At 43.9% G+C, this 15,913-nt stretch overlaps 2 protein-coding genes across 8 annotated transcripts in view; one reads left to right on the top strand and one right to left on the bottom strand.

The window, feature by feature from the left end:
* LOC119167205 (sodium/calcium exchanger 3) overlaps nt 1-15,913 on the bottom strand; it is a 362,967-nt gene that overhangs the window by 131,337 nt on the left and 215,717 nt on the right. The window lies entirely within an intron of this gene.
* LOC142765627 (uncharacterized) lies at nt 1,727-8,257 on the top strand. 2 transcript variants are annotated; one of them, XM_075866918.1, is made up of 8 exons: nt 1,731-2,080; nt 2,992-3,121; nt 3,252-3,427; nt 3,885-3,944; nt 4,016-4,075; nt 4,141-4,245; nt 4,301-4,414; nt 4,711-8,257. In XM_075866918.1, the coding sequence occupies exons 2-8, from the start codon at nt 3,006-3,008 to the stop codon at nt 6,870-6,872; spliced, it is 2,793 nt and encodes a 930-aa protein (XP_075723033.1). In that variant the 5' UTR covers nt 1,731-2,080; nt 2,992-3,005; the 3' UTR covers nt 6,873-8,257. The 2 variants fall into 2 exon arrangements, with proteins under 2 accessions (XP_075723034.1, XP_075723033.1); XM_075866919.1 differs by having other exon boundaries at nt 1,727-2,080; nt 4,141-4,414; nt 4,711-4,745.

Here is a 15,913-nt window from a genome sequence, read left to right as displayed (position 1 = left end):
AGTGGAGGGCTCCGGAAATTTCGACCACCTGGGGTTCTTTAACGTGCGCCCAAATCTGAGCACACGGGCCTACAACATTTCCGCCTCCATCGGAAATGCAGCCGCCGCAGCCGGGAATCGAACCCGCGACCTGCGGGTCAGCAGCCGAGTACCTTAGCCACTAGACCACCGCGGCGGGGCATTCGGGGATGCACCGTATTTTCGAAGGTACAACGGACATCGTTGTTCCGACGATCTAAACACATAAAGCTTCGAAGAGCTGGCCAGAAAACGGTAAAAAAAAAGTACACATTTAATGTCTCCGATATAAAATCAAAGCGCTCATGGCTACGACACAATGAAGCACCGTATACTGCAAGTGTTTTAAGAAAACCTCGCGAGAAAGGCGCTATCGTTTATGAATACATGTTTACGTTTTCAGTGGCTAAATAGTACACGGTGATAGCCGAATCCCAGCTTGAGAGCATATATTTCAATTATATACATATTACAGTCATAGTAAGCACATATTAACAACAGCCCAGAGGGGAATATATGGCAGTTCCAAAGAGCCTACGTTTTAAGGTGGATGTGCAGACTAACTTCAGGCAACAAGGATGCTTAATTTACTATTCGCTCAAAGCTTTGGTCTCATCAAGTATATTTATCAATATAAATGTGTTAAAAGAAAGCATGTTTAAATATGCTTACCATGATTCCGGCATCATTGTTTTTAGTGCACTTATTTTATTTGTCTGTAATGTATGCACATTCTTAAAATGTACCTATGTATGTCTGATGTTTACCGGCAATCTTTGTCACTAATTTGTTGCTATACTGCTCGAAATATCATTTGTTCACATTGTAACGCTTATGTTGCCCAAACATGTATGTGAACACTGCCTTGGGTACGAGTACTGGTCCCCGGGTACTTTCAAGCTGCATCTTGTCGCTTTTCGCCAGGGGTGACCCCCAACTATCAGGTTAGAGACTTTCTTGATTCTTCTTGATTCTATTCACCCTTGAAGGTATAATAGACAGAAACGACAATAGTAAGGCGTTTCTACTATTGAGCGCGCCATCCGGCGAGGGGTTTATTAGTTCAGTATGCATCGACAAATGCACCTTGTCGCGATTTTATCGTGTCGTCATATGCAAATAGGTGTTAGTGTTGCCAACGTCCTCGCGCCGTGGTTGTGCCACGCAGCGCTACTGTCGACATCGTTTACTGATGCCACCGACCGCGTTAACGTTTGTCGTGCTCGTCTGGCGTCATTGTTATGACGGTCGTCGTTCCGGCACCGTTGCACGGCTGACTCGCTGGCCGTACCATGTATTCTTCGTTACAGTCTACGCCATTATGCACTCATCGTGTACATTAAAGGAACCGTAAGTAGAGGATGACAAAACGAACAAATCATTCAACAATAAAAACAAAGTACCGAATGAAAAAATAAATAAGGAAGGAAATAACTAAATAAATGAAGATAATGAATGAACAAATGAATTATTAGACACGAGCAAGCAAATGACATAACGAATGAACGAAAAAATAAATGACAAAGCAAGCAAACAAACCGTTATATCTATGAATAAATGAAAGGTGTAAAGATAGAATCTTATAGGGATTGATATGTGGGGCATCTTTTAACCATATGGTGTAGTAGCGCAAATTCACGGAACGAAGAGGACAAGTTTTCTTGTCCTCTTCGTCCCCGTGAATTTGCGCTATTACACCATAGAGAAAGAAGAAGACAAGAGCGGACACTCCGCGAAACCTGGCCTCAGGAAGTGCGTCACGACTACGTAACGAACTAGTGCTCCCACCACACGTCAGAGGGCGCAAGCGCAAAAAAAAACACAGTTATAATCAATGCAACAGAATTGTTTTCACAAATTAATAATTACACGCCCAAATTTGGTATGTTCTTTATACATAAAAACGATTTATTCAACACACCTTACGCGATTATTTTTCTTCAGCCGTACTGTCATAAACACCATCTACCCAGCGACAAGCCCATGCATGACTGACAGCGAGAAGCTTTCGACGCTTTCGTCAACGTCGGCTGCGTCGGCGTTTTCAAGCGTGAGATAACAGGTGAGGCACGTTTTCAAGCGAAGCTTGTTGAATGACATGTTGTTGGTCTTGTTGGGTCATTTTTTCAGAAAACGGTTACGCCTGCGCGAAAAAGACACCATGCAACAAACATAGAAAGATGCACACACACACGTTGCGCTTCGTGTGTGCGAGTTTGTTTCTTACGTGGCGTGTCATTCACGCAGTTGTAACCTTTTTCTGAAGCTTGTAAGGACTGGGAGGTTCGCTAAAAAGAAAGTTTGTGGCTCTATGCGGCGGTTAGACGGGAACATTGTGCAACGTATGCAGTATAGAAAAGGCGGCACGGCGTCAAGCCGAGGCGACGCGTGCTGCGTCTGCCACGGACGCGAGCGTCTGTGCGCTGAGCATAGCTGGGCAGCTAGGTCGTAGGCTCGGTGCAAAATATTGAGAAGCGTTTGTTGGGCCTCGCATGCTTCACGACGCATTTCCCGAAGGCTCGGAACACGAATAATTCTTGGTGTGCCGGAGGCAAATCTGGACTAGCCAAGTGGCCATCATCTTCGTTTCTTCGCTAGCCTTGTGCCACTAGTGCAAGCTGCCCACAAATTTTTTTGACGTTTCCAATATAATTTTACCGCACAAATTTCAACTACGATTTTTCTTCCCAATGTACTGCTGATACTGCGTACGCACGAAGGTGTTCTAATGTTCCCAGGCCGCGATACCATTGCATTACAAGGGATAGCGGCCTGGAAACTTCTGAAGATCTTTGTTCGTGGTCTTGACGTATATCTTTGTAAGTCAGAGTTTTATGGGTCAGAGATGTATCACTGGTTTTGTATTGTGCATCGATTAGCTAATCATTCAAAGGGGTTTGCTGGTACACTTATGACGTGCACATATCTTTTTTGTAATTTGACAGCGAAGCATCCACTTACTAACATTTTCAGACCGCGCTGACGCCATGCCGTCCGGCGGTCCAAGCTACGGCAGCTACTGCTGTGTATCGTGGTGCTTCAACAATGGCAGAACCCACAAGAAGCCTGGGACGAGTTTCTTCCGCGTACCACGGGACGGCAGGTGTGTTAAAGCTTTTGTATGGTTTGCATGTCTGTAGGCTTACTGTTCGTACTTGCTAAGTGAGGGTAACAATAAAAAAATCACTATTCAAGCACTTCCCCTTTCAGCTGATAGTTCATTGCCAATGCAGGATGAAAGCATGGATGCAGTATGCTGGACGCGATGATCTCCTGAGTAAGCCGGCCAGCCTATTGTACGCAACGTACAGGGTTTGTAGCGACCATTTTACTGCTCAAAGTTTCATGGACCCTGGGCACACAAGGCTTACAAGAATGGCTGTTCCCAGTGTGCAACCAGCTGCACCATGTAAGTGATTGACTGAAACTCAAATATGTGCAATAGCAGCCACTTGTATTGAATCAGTGGCGACAGTTAACCGTGAAGATCTCTGTAGCCGATAGAGAAACCTCACTACAGAAGTAACACTTGGAAAGTCTTAAGTTCTGTGAATTGTGAGCTATTACCTTCCTAACAGCAGCTTTACATTTCTGTCATTTTTTGATGCTCTGGACCTGCGCAACTTGTTTTGAAAGACTTTAAAGGGCTATTTCACGTTATCTTCAAGCCTGAGTGCACATGTACGTATACCTTTCATCAGTGAAAGCTGCCACTGTTGATAATTCCAAAAATCACAAATTACTTGTTTCCTAGTTGGTGCCGTCTCTTTTCTTCCACGTTCGACCAATTTATGCGTTTGAAAGAGCTGTTTAAGCTTCCCCATGCTACAAGCTTTGTAACTTGTACCAACTGCACATATATGCAGGTTCTCTGAGCGTCGCTTCAAGTAGTGACTGTGACATGGCTGCAGAAGCTGCACTGCAAGGTGCGGATGAGCTTCAGTTTGTGTTATTATAAGCCTCTTACTGACACATTGTCGTAATTTCATCTCTTCAGGACCTGCGGTAGAGGCTTCACAAAGCGGCTCCCACACATTGAGGTGCCCCGATGAACAGGGTGCGTTCAGTGTCGCGATTTCTTTTTTTTTTTACCCAAATTGACTGTTGACCAAACCTCTGCAGGTGGCAGCTCCCTTGTAGCTGGTGAAAGAATTTCTGATGATTTCGTCTTGCCGGAGAAAACCTTAACCAGTCGTTCAGCTGTCACAAAAGGAACTTGTGTGGCCGGTAAGTTGTATGTTCACTTCAACACCAGAGTGGATTGATATAGAGACTTCCGCAGGCCGCTCGCAAGATTGTTCCGACAGCATTGTCCGAGGCACTGAACAAGCTTCACAAGACCCTCCAGAAGACGTCTCCGCCAACAGCTCCACGCCTGAGTGCCTTAGAGAAAATGGTGACTATGCTTTTATTGCAGCAGTTTTTAATGTGCTATTTTATGTTTAGGACATTCTGAGGAAACTATCCTCAAAAGGACACTACGTGTGCACTTACAAAATGTAAGGGTGGGCTCTCAGTGATTTTCATTTTTTTTGTGCATTGTCAACATTGTGAATGGTTTGTTTTTAGGTAGTGGAATCGAAAACTTTGTACCACAGAAAGTTGTGCACCTTGGGTCTGAAAGAGCGAGGAAAGTGCTCGTATGGGATTAGTTGTTCTTCGCTTTTACATCAATTTTTTTGTTTATTGCAGTGCGTTCCTGTGTGCCAGCGACAATGTCTCCATCAATGAAGTACAAGCAAACCATTAAACATCTGCAAGCCAAAGTAGCAGCACAGCGGAAAACTATCAAAAGACTGCAGAGACAGCCTCACCAAGCACCGTCATCGACTACGAAGGCCCTTGAAGTTATCCGACCGCACGTCACCGAGGAGGTTTTTAAACTTCTTTCTGCACATGTTCGCTTGAGGCCCAAATGCAAGGGCAAGCGGTTTCCCGTGTGGTTCAAGAAATTCGCTCTTCACTTAAACTTCCGAGGTCCGCGAGCATACCGATTTCTGGCTCCGTATTTTTCTTTGCCCTCCCGGCGTTCATTAAGGAGGTGGCTAGCTAATGTAAAGATGACTCCAGGCATAATTCCAGGAATCCTTTCTTCCATTGCAACAAATACTCAAGCTTGGAATGAACGGGACCGAGTGTGCGCTTTAGTTTTCGACGAAATAGCACTCAAAAAGAATTTGTACTATGATGCTTCAAGAGACGTTGTCCAGGGTTTTACAGATGATGGCACTCATCGCACTTCAACCATCGCTGATCGAGCACTGGTTTTTCTTCTTGTTGGTGTTTCGAGAAAGTGGGTTCAACCGGTTGCTTTTACTATAGGGCACACATCAACACCATCATCTGTTATGCATAACTTGCTGGTGTCACTCATTTTGGAGCTTAGGAGCATTAATATTGCAGTGAAAGCAGTCATTTGTGACCAGGGCAGTTCAAATGTAAGTCTCGCTAACCAACTAAAAGTGACTGTAGCAAAGCCTTTTTTTGAAGTTAATGGTGAGCGGGTATATTACATTTTTGATGTTCCGCATTTAATTAAAACAACGCGCAATAATGTCCAAGCACACAAGTTATACATTGGGGATGACATCGTTAACTGGTCGCACATTGTAAGCCTTTACCAATCCTCACATGAGTTGCGGTTGCGATTGGCTCCAAAGTTGACTGAACGGCACGTTCATCAGAAACCTTTTTCTAATATGAAGGTCAGCAGAGCAACTCAGGTCTTCAGTGCATCAGTTTCGATTGCTATCACGGCAATGGTGTATGCGAAGGTGCTGCCTGCCTCGGCCATCACTACAGCTCAATTTTGTGATCGTATGGACAGGATTTTCGATGCCTTGAACAGCTCGAGTAAAAAAAGAACTTCGCAAAAGCTGCGGCATGCAATCATGAAAAATGATTCAGAGCTGATTGACTTCCTCCGAGGCCAGCTTCCCTGGATTGCATCATGGCAGTTTGTTGGCAGACGTCAACCACAAACCATCGTAGGTTGGCAAATTACAATTCAGGCAATTTGTCAACTATGGGACGACCTCTCCAAAAATTACAATTTTGAATACCTGTTAACACGCAGGCTTCAACAGGATCCTCTGGAGAACATATTTGGCCACATTAGGCAAAAACAGGGTTGCAACACCAACCCCAATGTAGCACAATTTATTTGTGGCCTGAAGCACATCTGCATAAGAAAACTCTTCAAGCTGTCAGAATACGGAAATGTCGAGGATGATGAATGTGACCTCCTCCAGGAACAGCTGTCGCCATTCTCCCTCACCAGTGCGTCTCTTGTGGATAATGAGGAGTGTGCACAGCCACAGCCTGACGACTTTCCCGCTCTAGACGATCTCTCTGAACTTGCGACAAACATTCACTCCCATATTATCGATGACTCCGCTGCATATTATGTAGCTGGTTTTCTCATCAAACACTTCCTTCGGAATGCATGTGACGGTTGCAGTTGCCCACAGTTACTGAAAGACGACAGTGAGACGCTTAAGGGTACCCACCAGTATTTCACAATGCTCAAAGCATACCACGTCCCCAGCAAACTTTTTGGGAATCTCACTGTGCCATCAGAAGCAGCTTTTGCATACGTACAACAACTTGAATCTCGCTTTCTTGCCATAATTGAGGCCACTGCACATCACCTGAAAGTGTGCGATGTTTTGTATCACCATCTGTCAAGTGTTGGCGATTTTCATTTCTGCTCTGCTGGGTGTCGCGCTAAGTTTCTGAAAATGTTTTGCCGGGTTCGTTTATGTTGGCATGTGCGTTTTGTGAACCGAAACTTAGACAGGGTTAGGTTCCAGTCTTCAATCTCGGGCATGCAGCTTGACAAGTTCAAAGGATAGCAATTAGCGGCGGGTTTACACTAAAGTATTGGAGTTGAGCCGAATCCTGCAATAGCTTTGTTATGTTATTACTTCGTTACAGCAGACTTCATTATGGTCTTATATGCTTATATTCAGTTCAACTGGACTAACCACTCCTTCGTTGCATTCATTGTTTTGGTTACCCGCTATGAGGAGTACAAACACTGTGTATTCGCTCGAAGTGATTTGCATAACCTTAAAAAGAATGTTGGGCATCCTGTCTGTATTTTTTGTAGCAAATACGGGCGAACTGTACACTTTACTGTGGGTCGCTTGGTCACTGTGTATGCTTTATCTCTCCAGCTCAAGTAATATATCGATAACAAAACCGCTTGTTGAAATGTCTTCGAGCGGGTAAGGAACACAGTATGAAGTGGGCACGGTTCATGTTATCACGCTTTTCGTATTTTAGCTTCTCATCAACCTCCTCATCTTGCCCATCAAAATTTTCAAAAGAATACCCAAACTTGTAGTGTTTGATGGGGCTGCGGACGCTGCCATTTTATTTTTATATAGCTTGTGAGTGATAACGTACGATGTAGAGCCTTTGTGAAAAATAATGAGCCAAAGTGGTTTCCTTCTGCTATTTATTAGCCCTGTAATACCGCTCTCGTAGCACCAATTAAAGTCCACAATTCTGGATAAAGTGATAACTACAATCTATTTTAGCTCGCAAGCGTCACAGCAACACCCAAACGCAAATCACTTGGGATCTTAAGTTTTTGATGAAGGCGACGCATAACAAAAGCCACAAGACCTGCCAGTGTTGTAGCATAAAGTTTGTCTTTCACGTAGTGAGCAAGCTGCAAAGCCCTACCTTTCTGAGGACAAGCAGGCATCAAGTCTGCTTTTTTTCATTTTGGACTAGCTGTTCTTAAGCACAGCCAGCACACTGCACCTTTGCCTTTCTGTTATATTGTGTCGTGTGGTTTCTGTGCGCTCTTTTTTTCTATGCATTATTTCAGTTAAGCCCAGGCGTGATTCGCGACTTCATTGCTGTGTATATGTCACTTCTTCCTTCTTCATCAGCATTGTGCGCTATGTTTTTGCCATAGATCCTTAGTTACCCACTGGCCCGGTGTGTCATACTTCACCAGTTTCTCGGCTTCTGCCAACTCTAGCGATGTGTGCGTTGTCTGTGTTCTCTATGTATTTGTTACAATATTTGTTACAATTTATTTGTAAGGCGAGATGCATTTGTTGTCTACCTTTGTCATATTGTGCTTTTTATATTCTCATACTCTACCTTGCCTTTGAATAAAACATTGCGGATGCTCTGTTTCTTTGACTGATATATACATTGATCACTTGTTCCAAAAGAAAAACACAAGCGCGATGAATAAAACGATAGTGAATTATCATTACCTGCATCTCTTTTTTTTATAACTTAATCAAAATAAAAATTACGTCACGACCGATTCGCACGAACCACTGAACAAAACAAAACAGGGAATCGCTAAATCAAAACGACCTACAAAAACTATCCATTTGGGCGATGAATAGTGGTCTGAAATTATGAACTTACGACATAGCCAAACGTCGGTTATGCAAAGTAATTCAAAAGTTGCGCCAGTGAAACCGAAACCGGAAGCGCAAGCCACTTGCTCTCATCAACCACTAGGTGTGCTAGAGTCGATTGGGCCGCTGGGGTCTACGGGAGTGTCCACTCTTCACCTTTTTTATTTCTCTATGATTACACCATATGGTTAAAAGATGTCTCACCAACTAGCCCAGCTCTCAACCCTATTGATATGTGGGGTTTGACGTCCCGAAACCACCATATGATTATGAGAGACGCCGTAGTGGAGGGATCCGGAAATTTCGACGACCTGGGGTTCTTTAACGTGCACACAAATCTGGGCACACGGGCCTACAACATTTCCGCCTCCATCGGAAATGCAGCCTCCGCAGCCGGGATTCGAACCCGCGACCTGCGGGTCAGCAGCCGAGTACCTTAGCCTCTAGACCACCGCGGCGGGGCAGAATCTTATAGGGAAAGAATGAATTACAATCAAAAGAGGTATAAACGAGAAACAGTTGGGCCAAGCGAATAAATGGCTAAATAATTTCAGTTTCACGTCGACACTAACGGAAACATTTTCCTTGGAAGGTGGTCAGGTGTGGTCTCGTATGCTAAGTGAATGAATGAATGAATGAATGAATGAATGAATGAATGAATGACAAGAACACAAAGGAGTAAATGACTGGGTACACGAGCGATGAGCCCTTGTATGAACAAATGAAACAGTGAATGATTGACTGGTCTAATGAAAAAATCATTATATTAGTAGAACAGAAGTGTAAACGAAAAAATGATAGGTCAGGCGAATGAATCAATGAATGAATCAATCAATAAGTTGAAAAGAAATTAATAACTGACAAATATATGACGTTCTTTTGTCCTCTAGAATTGAACTGTCCATTCCGCTTAGAAAAAAAAAACTGAACTCGTTGGTCAACCTAAATGATGTCAAATAAGCACCAGGCTATCAGCATTCGATACGACATGATTCTATTCATTTTTGGATCTTTTTTGCTTGGAGTGAAAGAGTTTCTTCACTCCCAGCAAGTTGTTATCGCACAGCACGCTGAATGCTTCAAAAGCAGCCGGGGGGGGGGGGGGGGAAGAAAAGTCGTGGGCATTGTGGTAATAGAAACATCGAAAGCGTTGGCTTTGTCGAGGCCGCTTGCGAAATAAAGCAACGCCGTGAATTGAAACACTTTAGTTTCATTCTAACGAAGCCGACAGCTCCCCATTATTACGAGCTTTACTGTTTTTTCTCTGTAAAAAAAAAGACTGCCGTCGACAAGTGTGACAAAGCACTTGCTAAGCTCTCACCCCCCACACTCTTCCCATCCAGCCTTTCTTGTGTTTACTGTAAGTCGAAATTTCTTTCTAATTTCCGCGTTACTTGCAGAGAGGGCTGCATTGTATTGCTAGAAATCCGTCTGGCCATATAAAACAACGAATGTTATTGCGATATGTCTTGACAGGAGAAGTGAACCCGGCACTTCTCAGCCATTTTTGAAACACATTAAAGATTCACGTCAAGCCAATGTTTTGATAGAGTTTAATCGTTCGGCAGCGGAAGCATACCGTTGGAAACAGCCACGAAAAAATTGAAATTTGTGGCATATTAAGAACACATGCACAAAGCTTTAAGTGATTCTTTCTTTCTTTCTTTTTTTCTTTCTTTCTTTCTTTCCTGCTTTGTTTATTTATTCGTTTATTTATTTATTTATTATTTCATCATTACTTTCTTTCTTTTTTCTTTCTTTCTCTCTGTACTCACCATGTTGGTCTAGATGTGGAGTTCGAGTGCGCACCCGAAGGTCATGGCATCGAATCCCGAAAACGTCACCCACAATTTCATTGGAGACGAAAATGCTTTAGACTAATGTACTTTTAGGGGCACTAAAGAACACCGGATGGCCGAAATTTCCGGCGCAATTCACTACAACATCTCTGAAATTCATATCATGGTGTCGGTATGCCAAACCTCAACAATTATTAATTCTTCATCGAAGGACGCCTCGCATCAACATAAGCTGCGGTGCATATATCTGTGAATCTTTTACAGAGAAATACATATATACAGTCCACCCGGGTGGAAACACTACACTTGCTTGCTTTTGTGTGAAGACTTCTTCAAGAAACTGCTAGAGATAACTGCGGTGTATCGGTCGTTCCCATGACCTGTAATCTTGGCTCTGATGTTTTTTGGCGAAACTCACTATTTCAACAACCGAAGATGCGCGGAAACGAAAGCAGGCGCACGTATACTTAGCAACAAGCCTTGTCCCGTTTAAACCCGTCTTTGCTTGTATTGTTAATTGTCGGGGCTAAGTGGCGGCCCCGACCACACATTAAGCGCTGATTACACGCTGTGATAGAAAATTTTAGAATCCGAGATCCAAGGAAGCTGTGGACCCAAGACGATTGGCCTAGGATAATGTTGAAGGTTTCGGATATTGAGAGGCGGATTGTATGTTGACCACTGCGGTTCCAATAGTAGCAACGTACGAGGTCTGTTGTCATTGGTCTTCAATATTTAGTGTGCTTTGGGAGCGCCGTTAAGAGTTAGGCCCACGAGACAGCTTCATGCTCTCCCATAGTAGAGAGCCAAGTACTCTAAATCGTTAACCTTCTTTTTCTAAACACTGCACTGCCATACTTGAGTACGAAATACCCGAAATCGTTGGACATTCTTTCCGAACACACACTAGAATATGAAATGCGTTCACCTTATCTGTATAGTGAACCAGAACGAATTAAAACGGCCCCCATTTGGATCAGCTTAAAATGACACTTCGAAAATGTCTTGCGAGATTTCACTGTGCATCAGGGGTAATAAAAAAGTGGCCATGCATCCAACAGGCCTTGCTGCTGAGCAAGTTCGTTCATTACTTCTGAAAAATTGATATAGCGCAAAAGCAGAAGCTCTCGTTTGAAAAAGGCGAAACTAAGCTGATGCGCGTTAAACAAAAAAATTAAATATGTTAGGTCTTATTACATTACATATGTCTTATTACATTACATAGGTCTTATTACATTACATATTACATATGGTAGGTCTTATTACAAAAAATGCCACCAAAGAAATGCTTTTTTATTAAGAAAAAGAAGACGGCTATTTTATTCCAGTCGTCTTGGGTGAGGTTGTAGTTCGGGGTGTGTAGTTAAGTTAGTTTTCAAGAGCTTTAGGAGTGTGTTTAGGTTTGTTTAGGTTAGGTTAGGTTAGGTTAGGTTGGGTGATAAGTGCGTAAGGGGGGACCTGGTGTGTCTTTTTTTTTCTTTACAATATCATTTTATCACAGCCTCGCTTCTTATTTATATTGTGCGATCTCTTCCCGTGGAGACGAGATTTGGTGCAATTCAAGATTCCAGCTGCATTGCATCCAGTGTGGTGTCTTGGCGGTAATGAACGGTGACGTGGACGGCATGACAAATTGTAAAGAATTGTTCCCGCTGCTTTATATTGACAGCTTCGACTCAAAGAGCTCAAATTCCTGCACGAACAAATTATCGCATGGTAACAGCAAAGTTGAAACTGCAGCTTTGAGACAGAATTATTCGAGAGATATAAGCAGTGACATGGGAAAAGCTCACAGGGTCCCTGTTTGATTTACTTAGGAGGTTTGCACAGCAAAAACCATCTAGTTTTTCTTCTCAGTCGATATAATGATGTTTCCTCGTCACGCTTCGAAATATTTCTGCGCCTAACATTGCCTCCGAGATCGCACCTCACCTACTTTTGCATTGCCTTCATGATCGGGCCACCTTTGACCAGGCTACAATGTCATGTGATTATTTTATCACGTGACTTTACGTCCGATGATATCATAATGACGTCGCAATGACATCACAAAAGTTGGTGTATTGACGTCAACGTGACGTCATATGGTGACGCGTTCCATGATGTTGACTTTTGCCTTCCTTGTCACCGGCGGCGCATTAAGAACTTCGCTAATTAAACTCGGCAGTCGAAAGATAGAACTTCCGTCTCTATCTTGCTGCAAGGCCGCGGGTTTTCGTCCGCTGATTTGGAGGCGTTGCTCGAAGCCGGAATTGAGAGCGTGCTTTCGGGCTCCATAAGGATCTCCGACGCTTCCTTTACATTGTCTAACATGTTTTGTGTTCTGAATATGATGTGCCGCAATTCTGCCGTTCCCACTAATAGGTCACTCTTTCTATTTAGGGAACTTCGAGGCTGCAATAGTATAGATTTTATACTCAAGCAGCTGACAGTTCCATGTAAATAAATTAAAGGGCAGTACACCCACGCGAAATTGCCCGCGAGGAGTGATTTTTTTCCGCATGAATCACATTGCTTACTGCAAATATTTAGAGAGGTTCGTACATATTGCCTAGAGCAATCTTTGAGGGTGGTGAGCGAAGGGAGACGGATCACGCAAAATCTAAGTAATGGTCTCTTACCTATTTAGTGTCGAATCTCGCAGCATGAGCGCGAACAGGCTTCTCAGTTCGATCATCGCAAAGCCCACGGGACGGTATCGAGCACTTTCGAGATGGCTTGAGTGTCACGGAACGGCTTTAAGCTCTCCCATAGTAGAGTACCTTGTGCTCTAAATCGTTATCCCCTCTTTCTAAACACCCCCCCCCCCCCCCCTGATCATCCTTCTCGTCAGTTTAATAACGTCATCGGTGCACGGGACGGCTTTCAGCTCTCCCACAGTAGGGTACTGAGTACTCTAAATCGTTACCCACTTTTTCTAAACACATGTTCTTTCAACGACATCTCGTATCCATGTTCATGTAAATGACGTCTGTTTTGTCATCATCGTTAGAGTATGTCTAAGAAGGAAATGTTCTGTTGAGTGTTATTGACGTTTGTGGCAATAATTTTTTTTCTAAACAGCTTTGAGGTCGTTGTTGCTTTCTGAGAAACTGGGACAGCACATTGCTCTCCCATAGTATAGAGTACGTCGTACTCCTAATTGTCGAATAATTGTTCCAAACAATTTATTGACCGTGTGTCTGTCAGTCCCATAGGTGGCAATAGTCACGGTGTAATATTTGTCAACAGGGCTTCATCACGTGTGAAGCTCACGTGACGGCTTTGTGTTCTCCCGTAATTGAATACCTAGTACTCTAAATCATTTCCCACTTTTTTTCTAAACACACCAATAAAGTCCGCTGAATGGATCTCCAGTATACGTGTTAGCTCAATCGTAGAGTTTATACCCGTATCCAGAAACACTTTTTCACTTGAACGTGGCTTACCACCACCTCAAGGCAAGGCGATTTAAACGCGTTGGGGTTGCCTCTCCGCCGCCTAAAAACTGCGTTGGAATTATGTTTAGGCTGTATTGAAGGTGGTGGCAAGTCATGCTCTAATCAAGGAGCGTTTCTTAATTCGGTGCTTAGGTACAGTTGCCTATACAGCTATTTCATAATTAAGGGCACAGTACTTGCTATATATTGTCCATATTTTATAGGTAAGGCCCTTAGACGCTTTTTGAAAATCAAAAATTGATGTGTGGGGTTTAACGTCCCAAAACCACCATATGATTATGAGAGACGCCGTAGTGGGTATCAAAAATTGACTGTCAGCGAGGCCAACACAAATTATCCACAAAACGATCATGATATGATGCCACCATATGCGGTCATAGTATCGTCACAGATCTCCGAAGTGTTTGACCTCACAGTGACGTCATCCTACGACATCGGTTGTTCAAAGCTATGTCGACCACGCAAGCAATGCAAAACCAGCTGAGGTGAAGAAGGCTAGCAATGTCTCCGATACCGGAGGCTGACCGAAACTACGTTAGGCTTAGAAAGGTTACGGAAGGCATCGAGGTACGCTCATCACATCTAATGTTACTGTGTACGCTACCTTTTAAAGGAGCAATATACAGTAAGTCTAAGTACATCGACTGAAAAAAAGAAAAAAGACAGCTTTCGACTTCAAGTCGTCTCTGGTGAATGCATAGCGATAATAGAGATTGCGCACCAGTCGAACAGAGTTAAATGAGGCCATTAGGACACAGAAGGCGGATTGAAATGAAAACTCAAAGAAAAGCTCGGCGTTCAAAGTGGAGCAGGAGCCCGCGTCTCCCTCTGAAGACGGAGCAGCCGTTAAACATGCGTGTTTAAAACACCGGTCAGAGGCGTTTCGTGTGTTTGTTTACACAGGGCCGCCGCGCAACTTGCACCCGCTCCCCCTATTCCCCCCAACTGCTGGCTTCTTTCACTTACCTACGAAATCAGGAGACTTGAAATTTCCCGACCTGCGTCGGTTTGGCTTGAATGGTCTGTGCTTGAGCAAGCGGAAAAGGCCCAAAAGGCATGACTGCTTTTTTTTGTTCAATTAGAGAAACAGAAAGTTCAGTGTGGTCGAGCTAGCCGGTACAAAATATTCCTTGAAAAAAAAAAAACTGGAGAAGTAATTGTTTAGTGCTTCTTTTCACTTGTGTTCCTGAACGCGTTTTTATTATTGTGTTAGATATCTTTATAAGTCGGCGTGCTTGCAATTATGTATGCTCGTGTTAACTGCACGGTTCATGCGTGGTTTGCTGTATTCGTCAAGCACAACGTTGTGGTGGTCAACATACATCTATGGTAACAGAGTGGGTCGTGTACATTTCGGTGTGATTTGTCGATCGCCAAGTGATTTCGACCGATTGGCGTGAATTAGTGTTTTCCTTGCCACTCTGCACATTATTTCGCGTTTGCTCTCTTTTTAAACGTACATTTTAACACAAAAGCGTTCTATATGCCTGGGTTCACGAAGACTTCCGTGACTGACATTATCTACATAACGGAAGGGATGCAAGTGAAATGTAGATGAACGGACGGCCAATGAAAAGTATAAAAAAGTTTTGTTGATTCAAATGGAAGTCGAACCCATGAACTCTCGGTGTCGGGTGCACTACCCGTTGCGCAACCAACGCACGGGATGGGGGGGATTCGCCAAAGTGCCTTGAAAACTTCGCAGAGCCGCCTTCACAGAATAACCCGGCGCATTAGGCACAGCAAAAACAAATGACGTCGATCGGTGAATGTCGCGCGAGATAGTGCTTTGGTGCAACAAGAGGCACGCCAGCCCAAAGCGGAACGCCTTCTCGCGTTCAGGCTCAAGCAGCGCATACTTGCCTCTCGCGATCCTGAGCCACTGTGTGGACGCTAGTCCACACGTACGGACGTACGGACGTACGGACTTTACACTTACGGACGTTAGTCCGCACGTACGGACGTCAATCATGAACGTCAGTCGTAGGGATGGAGACGTGCCACTAGGCTTCGGCGCGTCGCATCCACGTCAAATGGTGCTATAGCTGCCAACAGCCAGTCGACTTCGTGCGAGCTTTCAAGTGTCAATGTAGAGTAATCAACTTCTTCTGTAAAGACACTGTTCTCTCAAGGTTTGTGCCAATCGCTACGACGGAGGAATCAACCACGTCTGATTTTTCCAGTGGACTATAACCATGCAAGGTGGTAGGCTCTTTGTGGTACATCGACATGACTGAAATACCAAGTGAGTGAGTGAGTGAAT

Source organism: Rhipicephalus microplus, chromosome 6, assembly GCF_043290135.1.
Source record: "Rhipicephalus microplus isolate Deutch F79 chromosome 6, USDA_Rmic, whole genome shotgun sequence".
Classification (NCBI taxonomy): Eukaryota; Metazoa; Arthropoda; class Arachnida; order Ixodida; family Ixodidae; genus Rhipicephalus; species Rhipicephalus microplus.
Note: the sequence above shows the minus strand (reverse complement) of the source record. Positions and strands in the feature narration are given on the sequence as shown.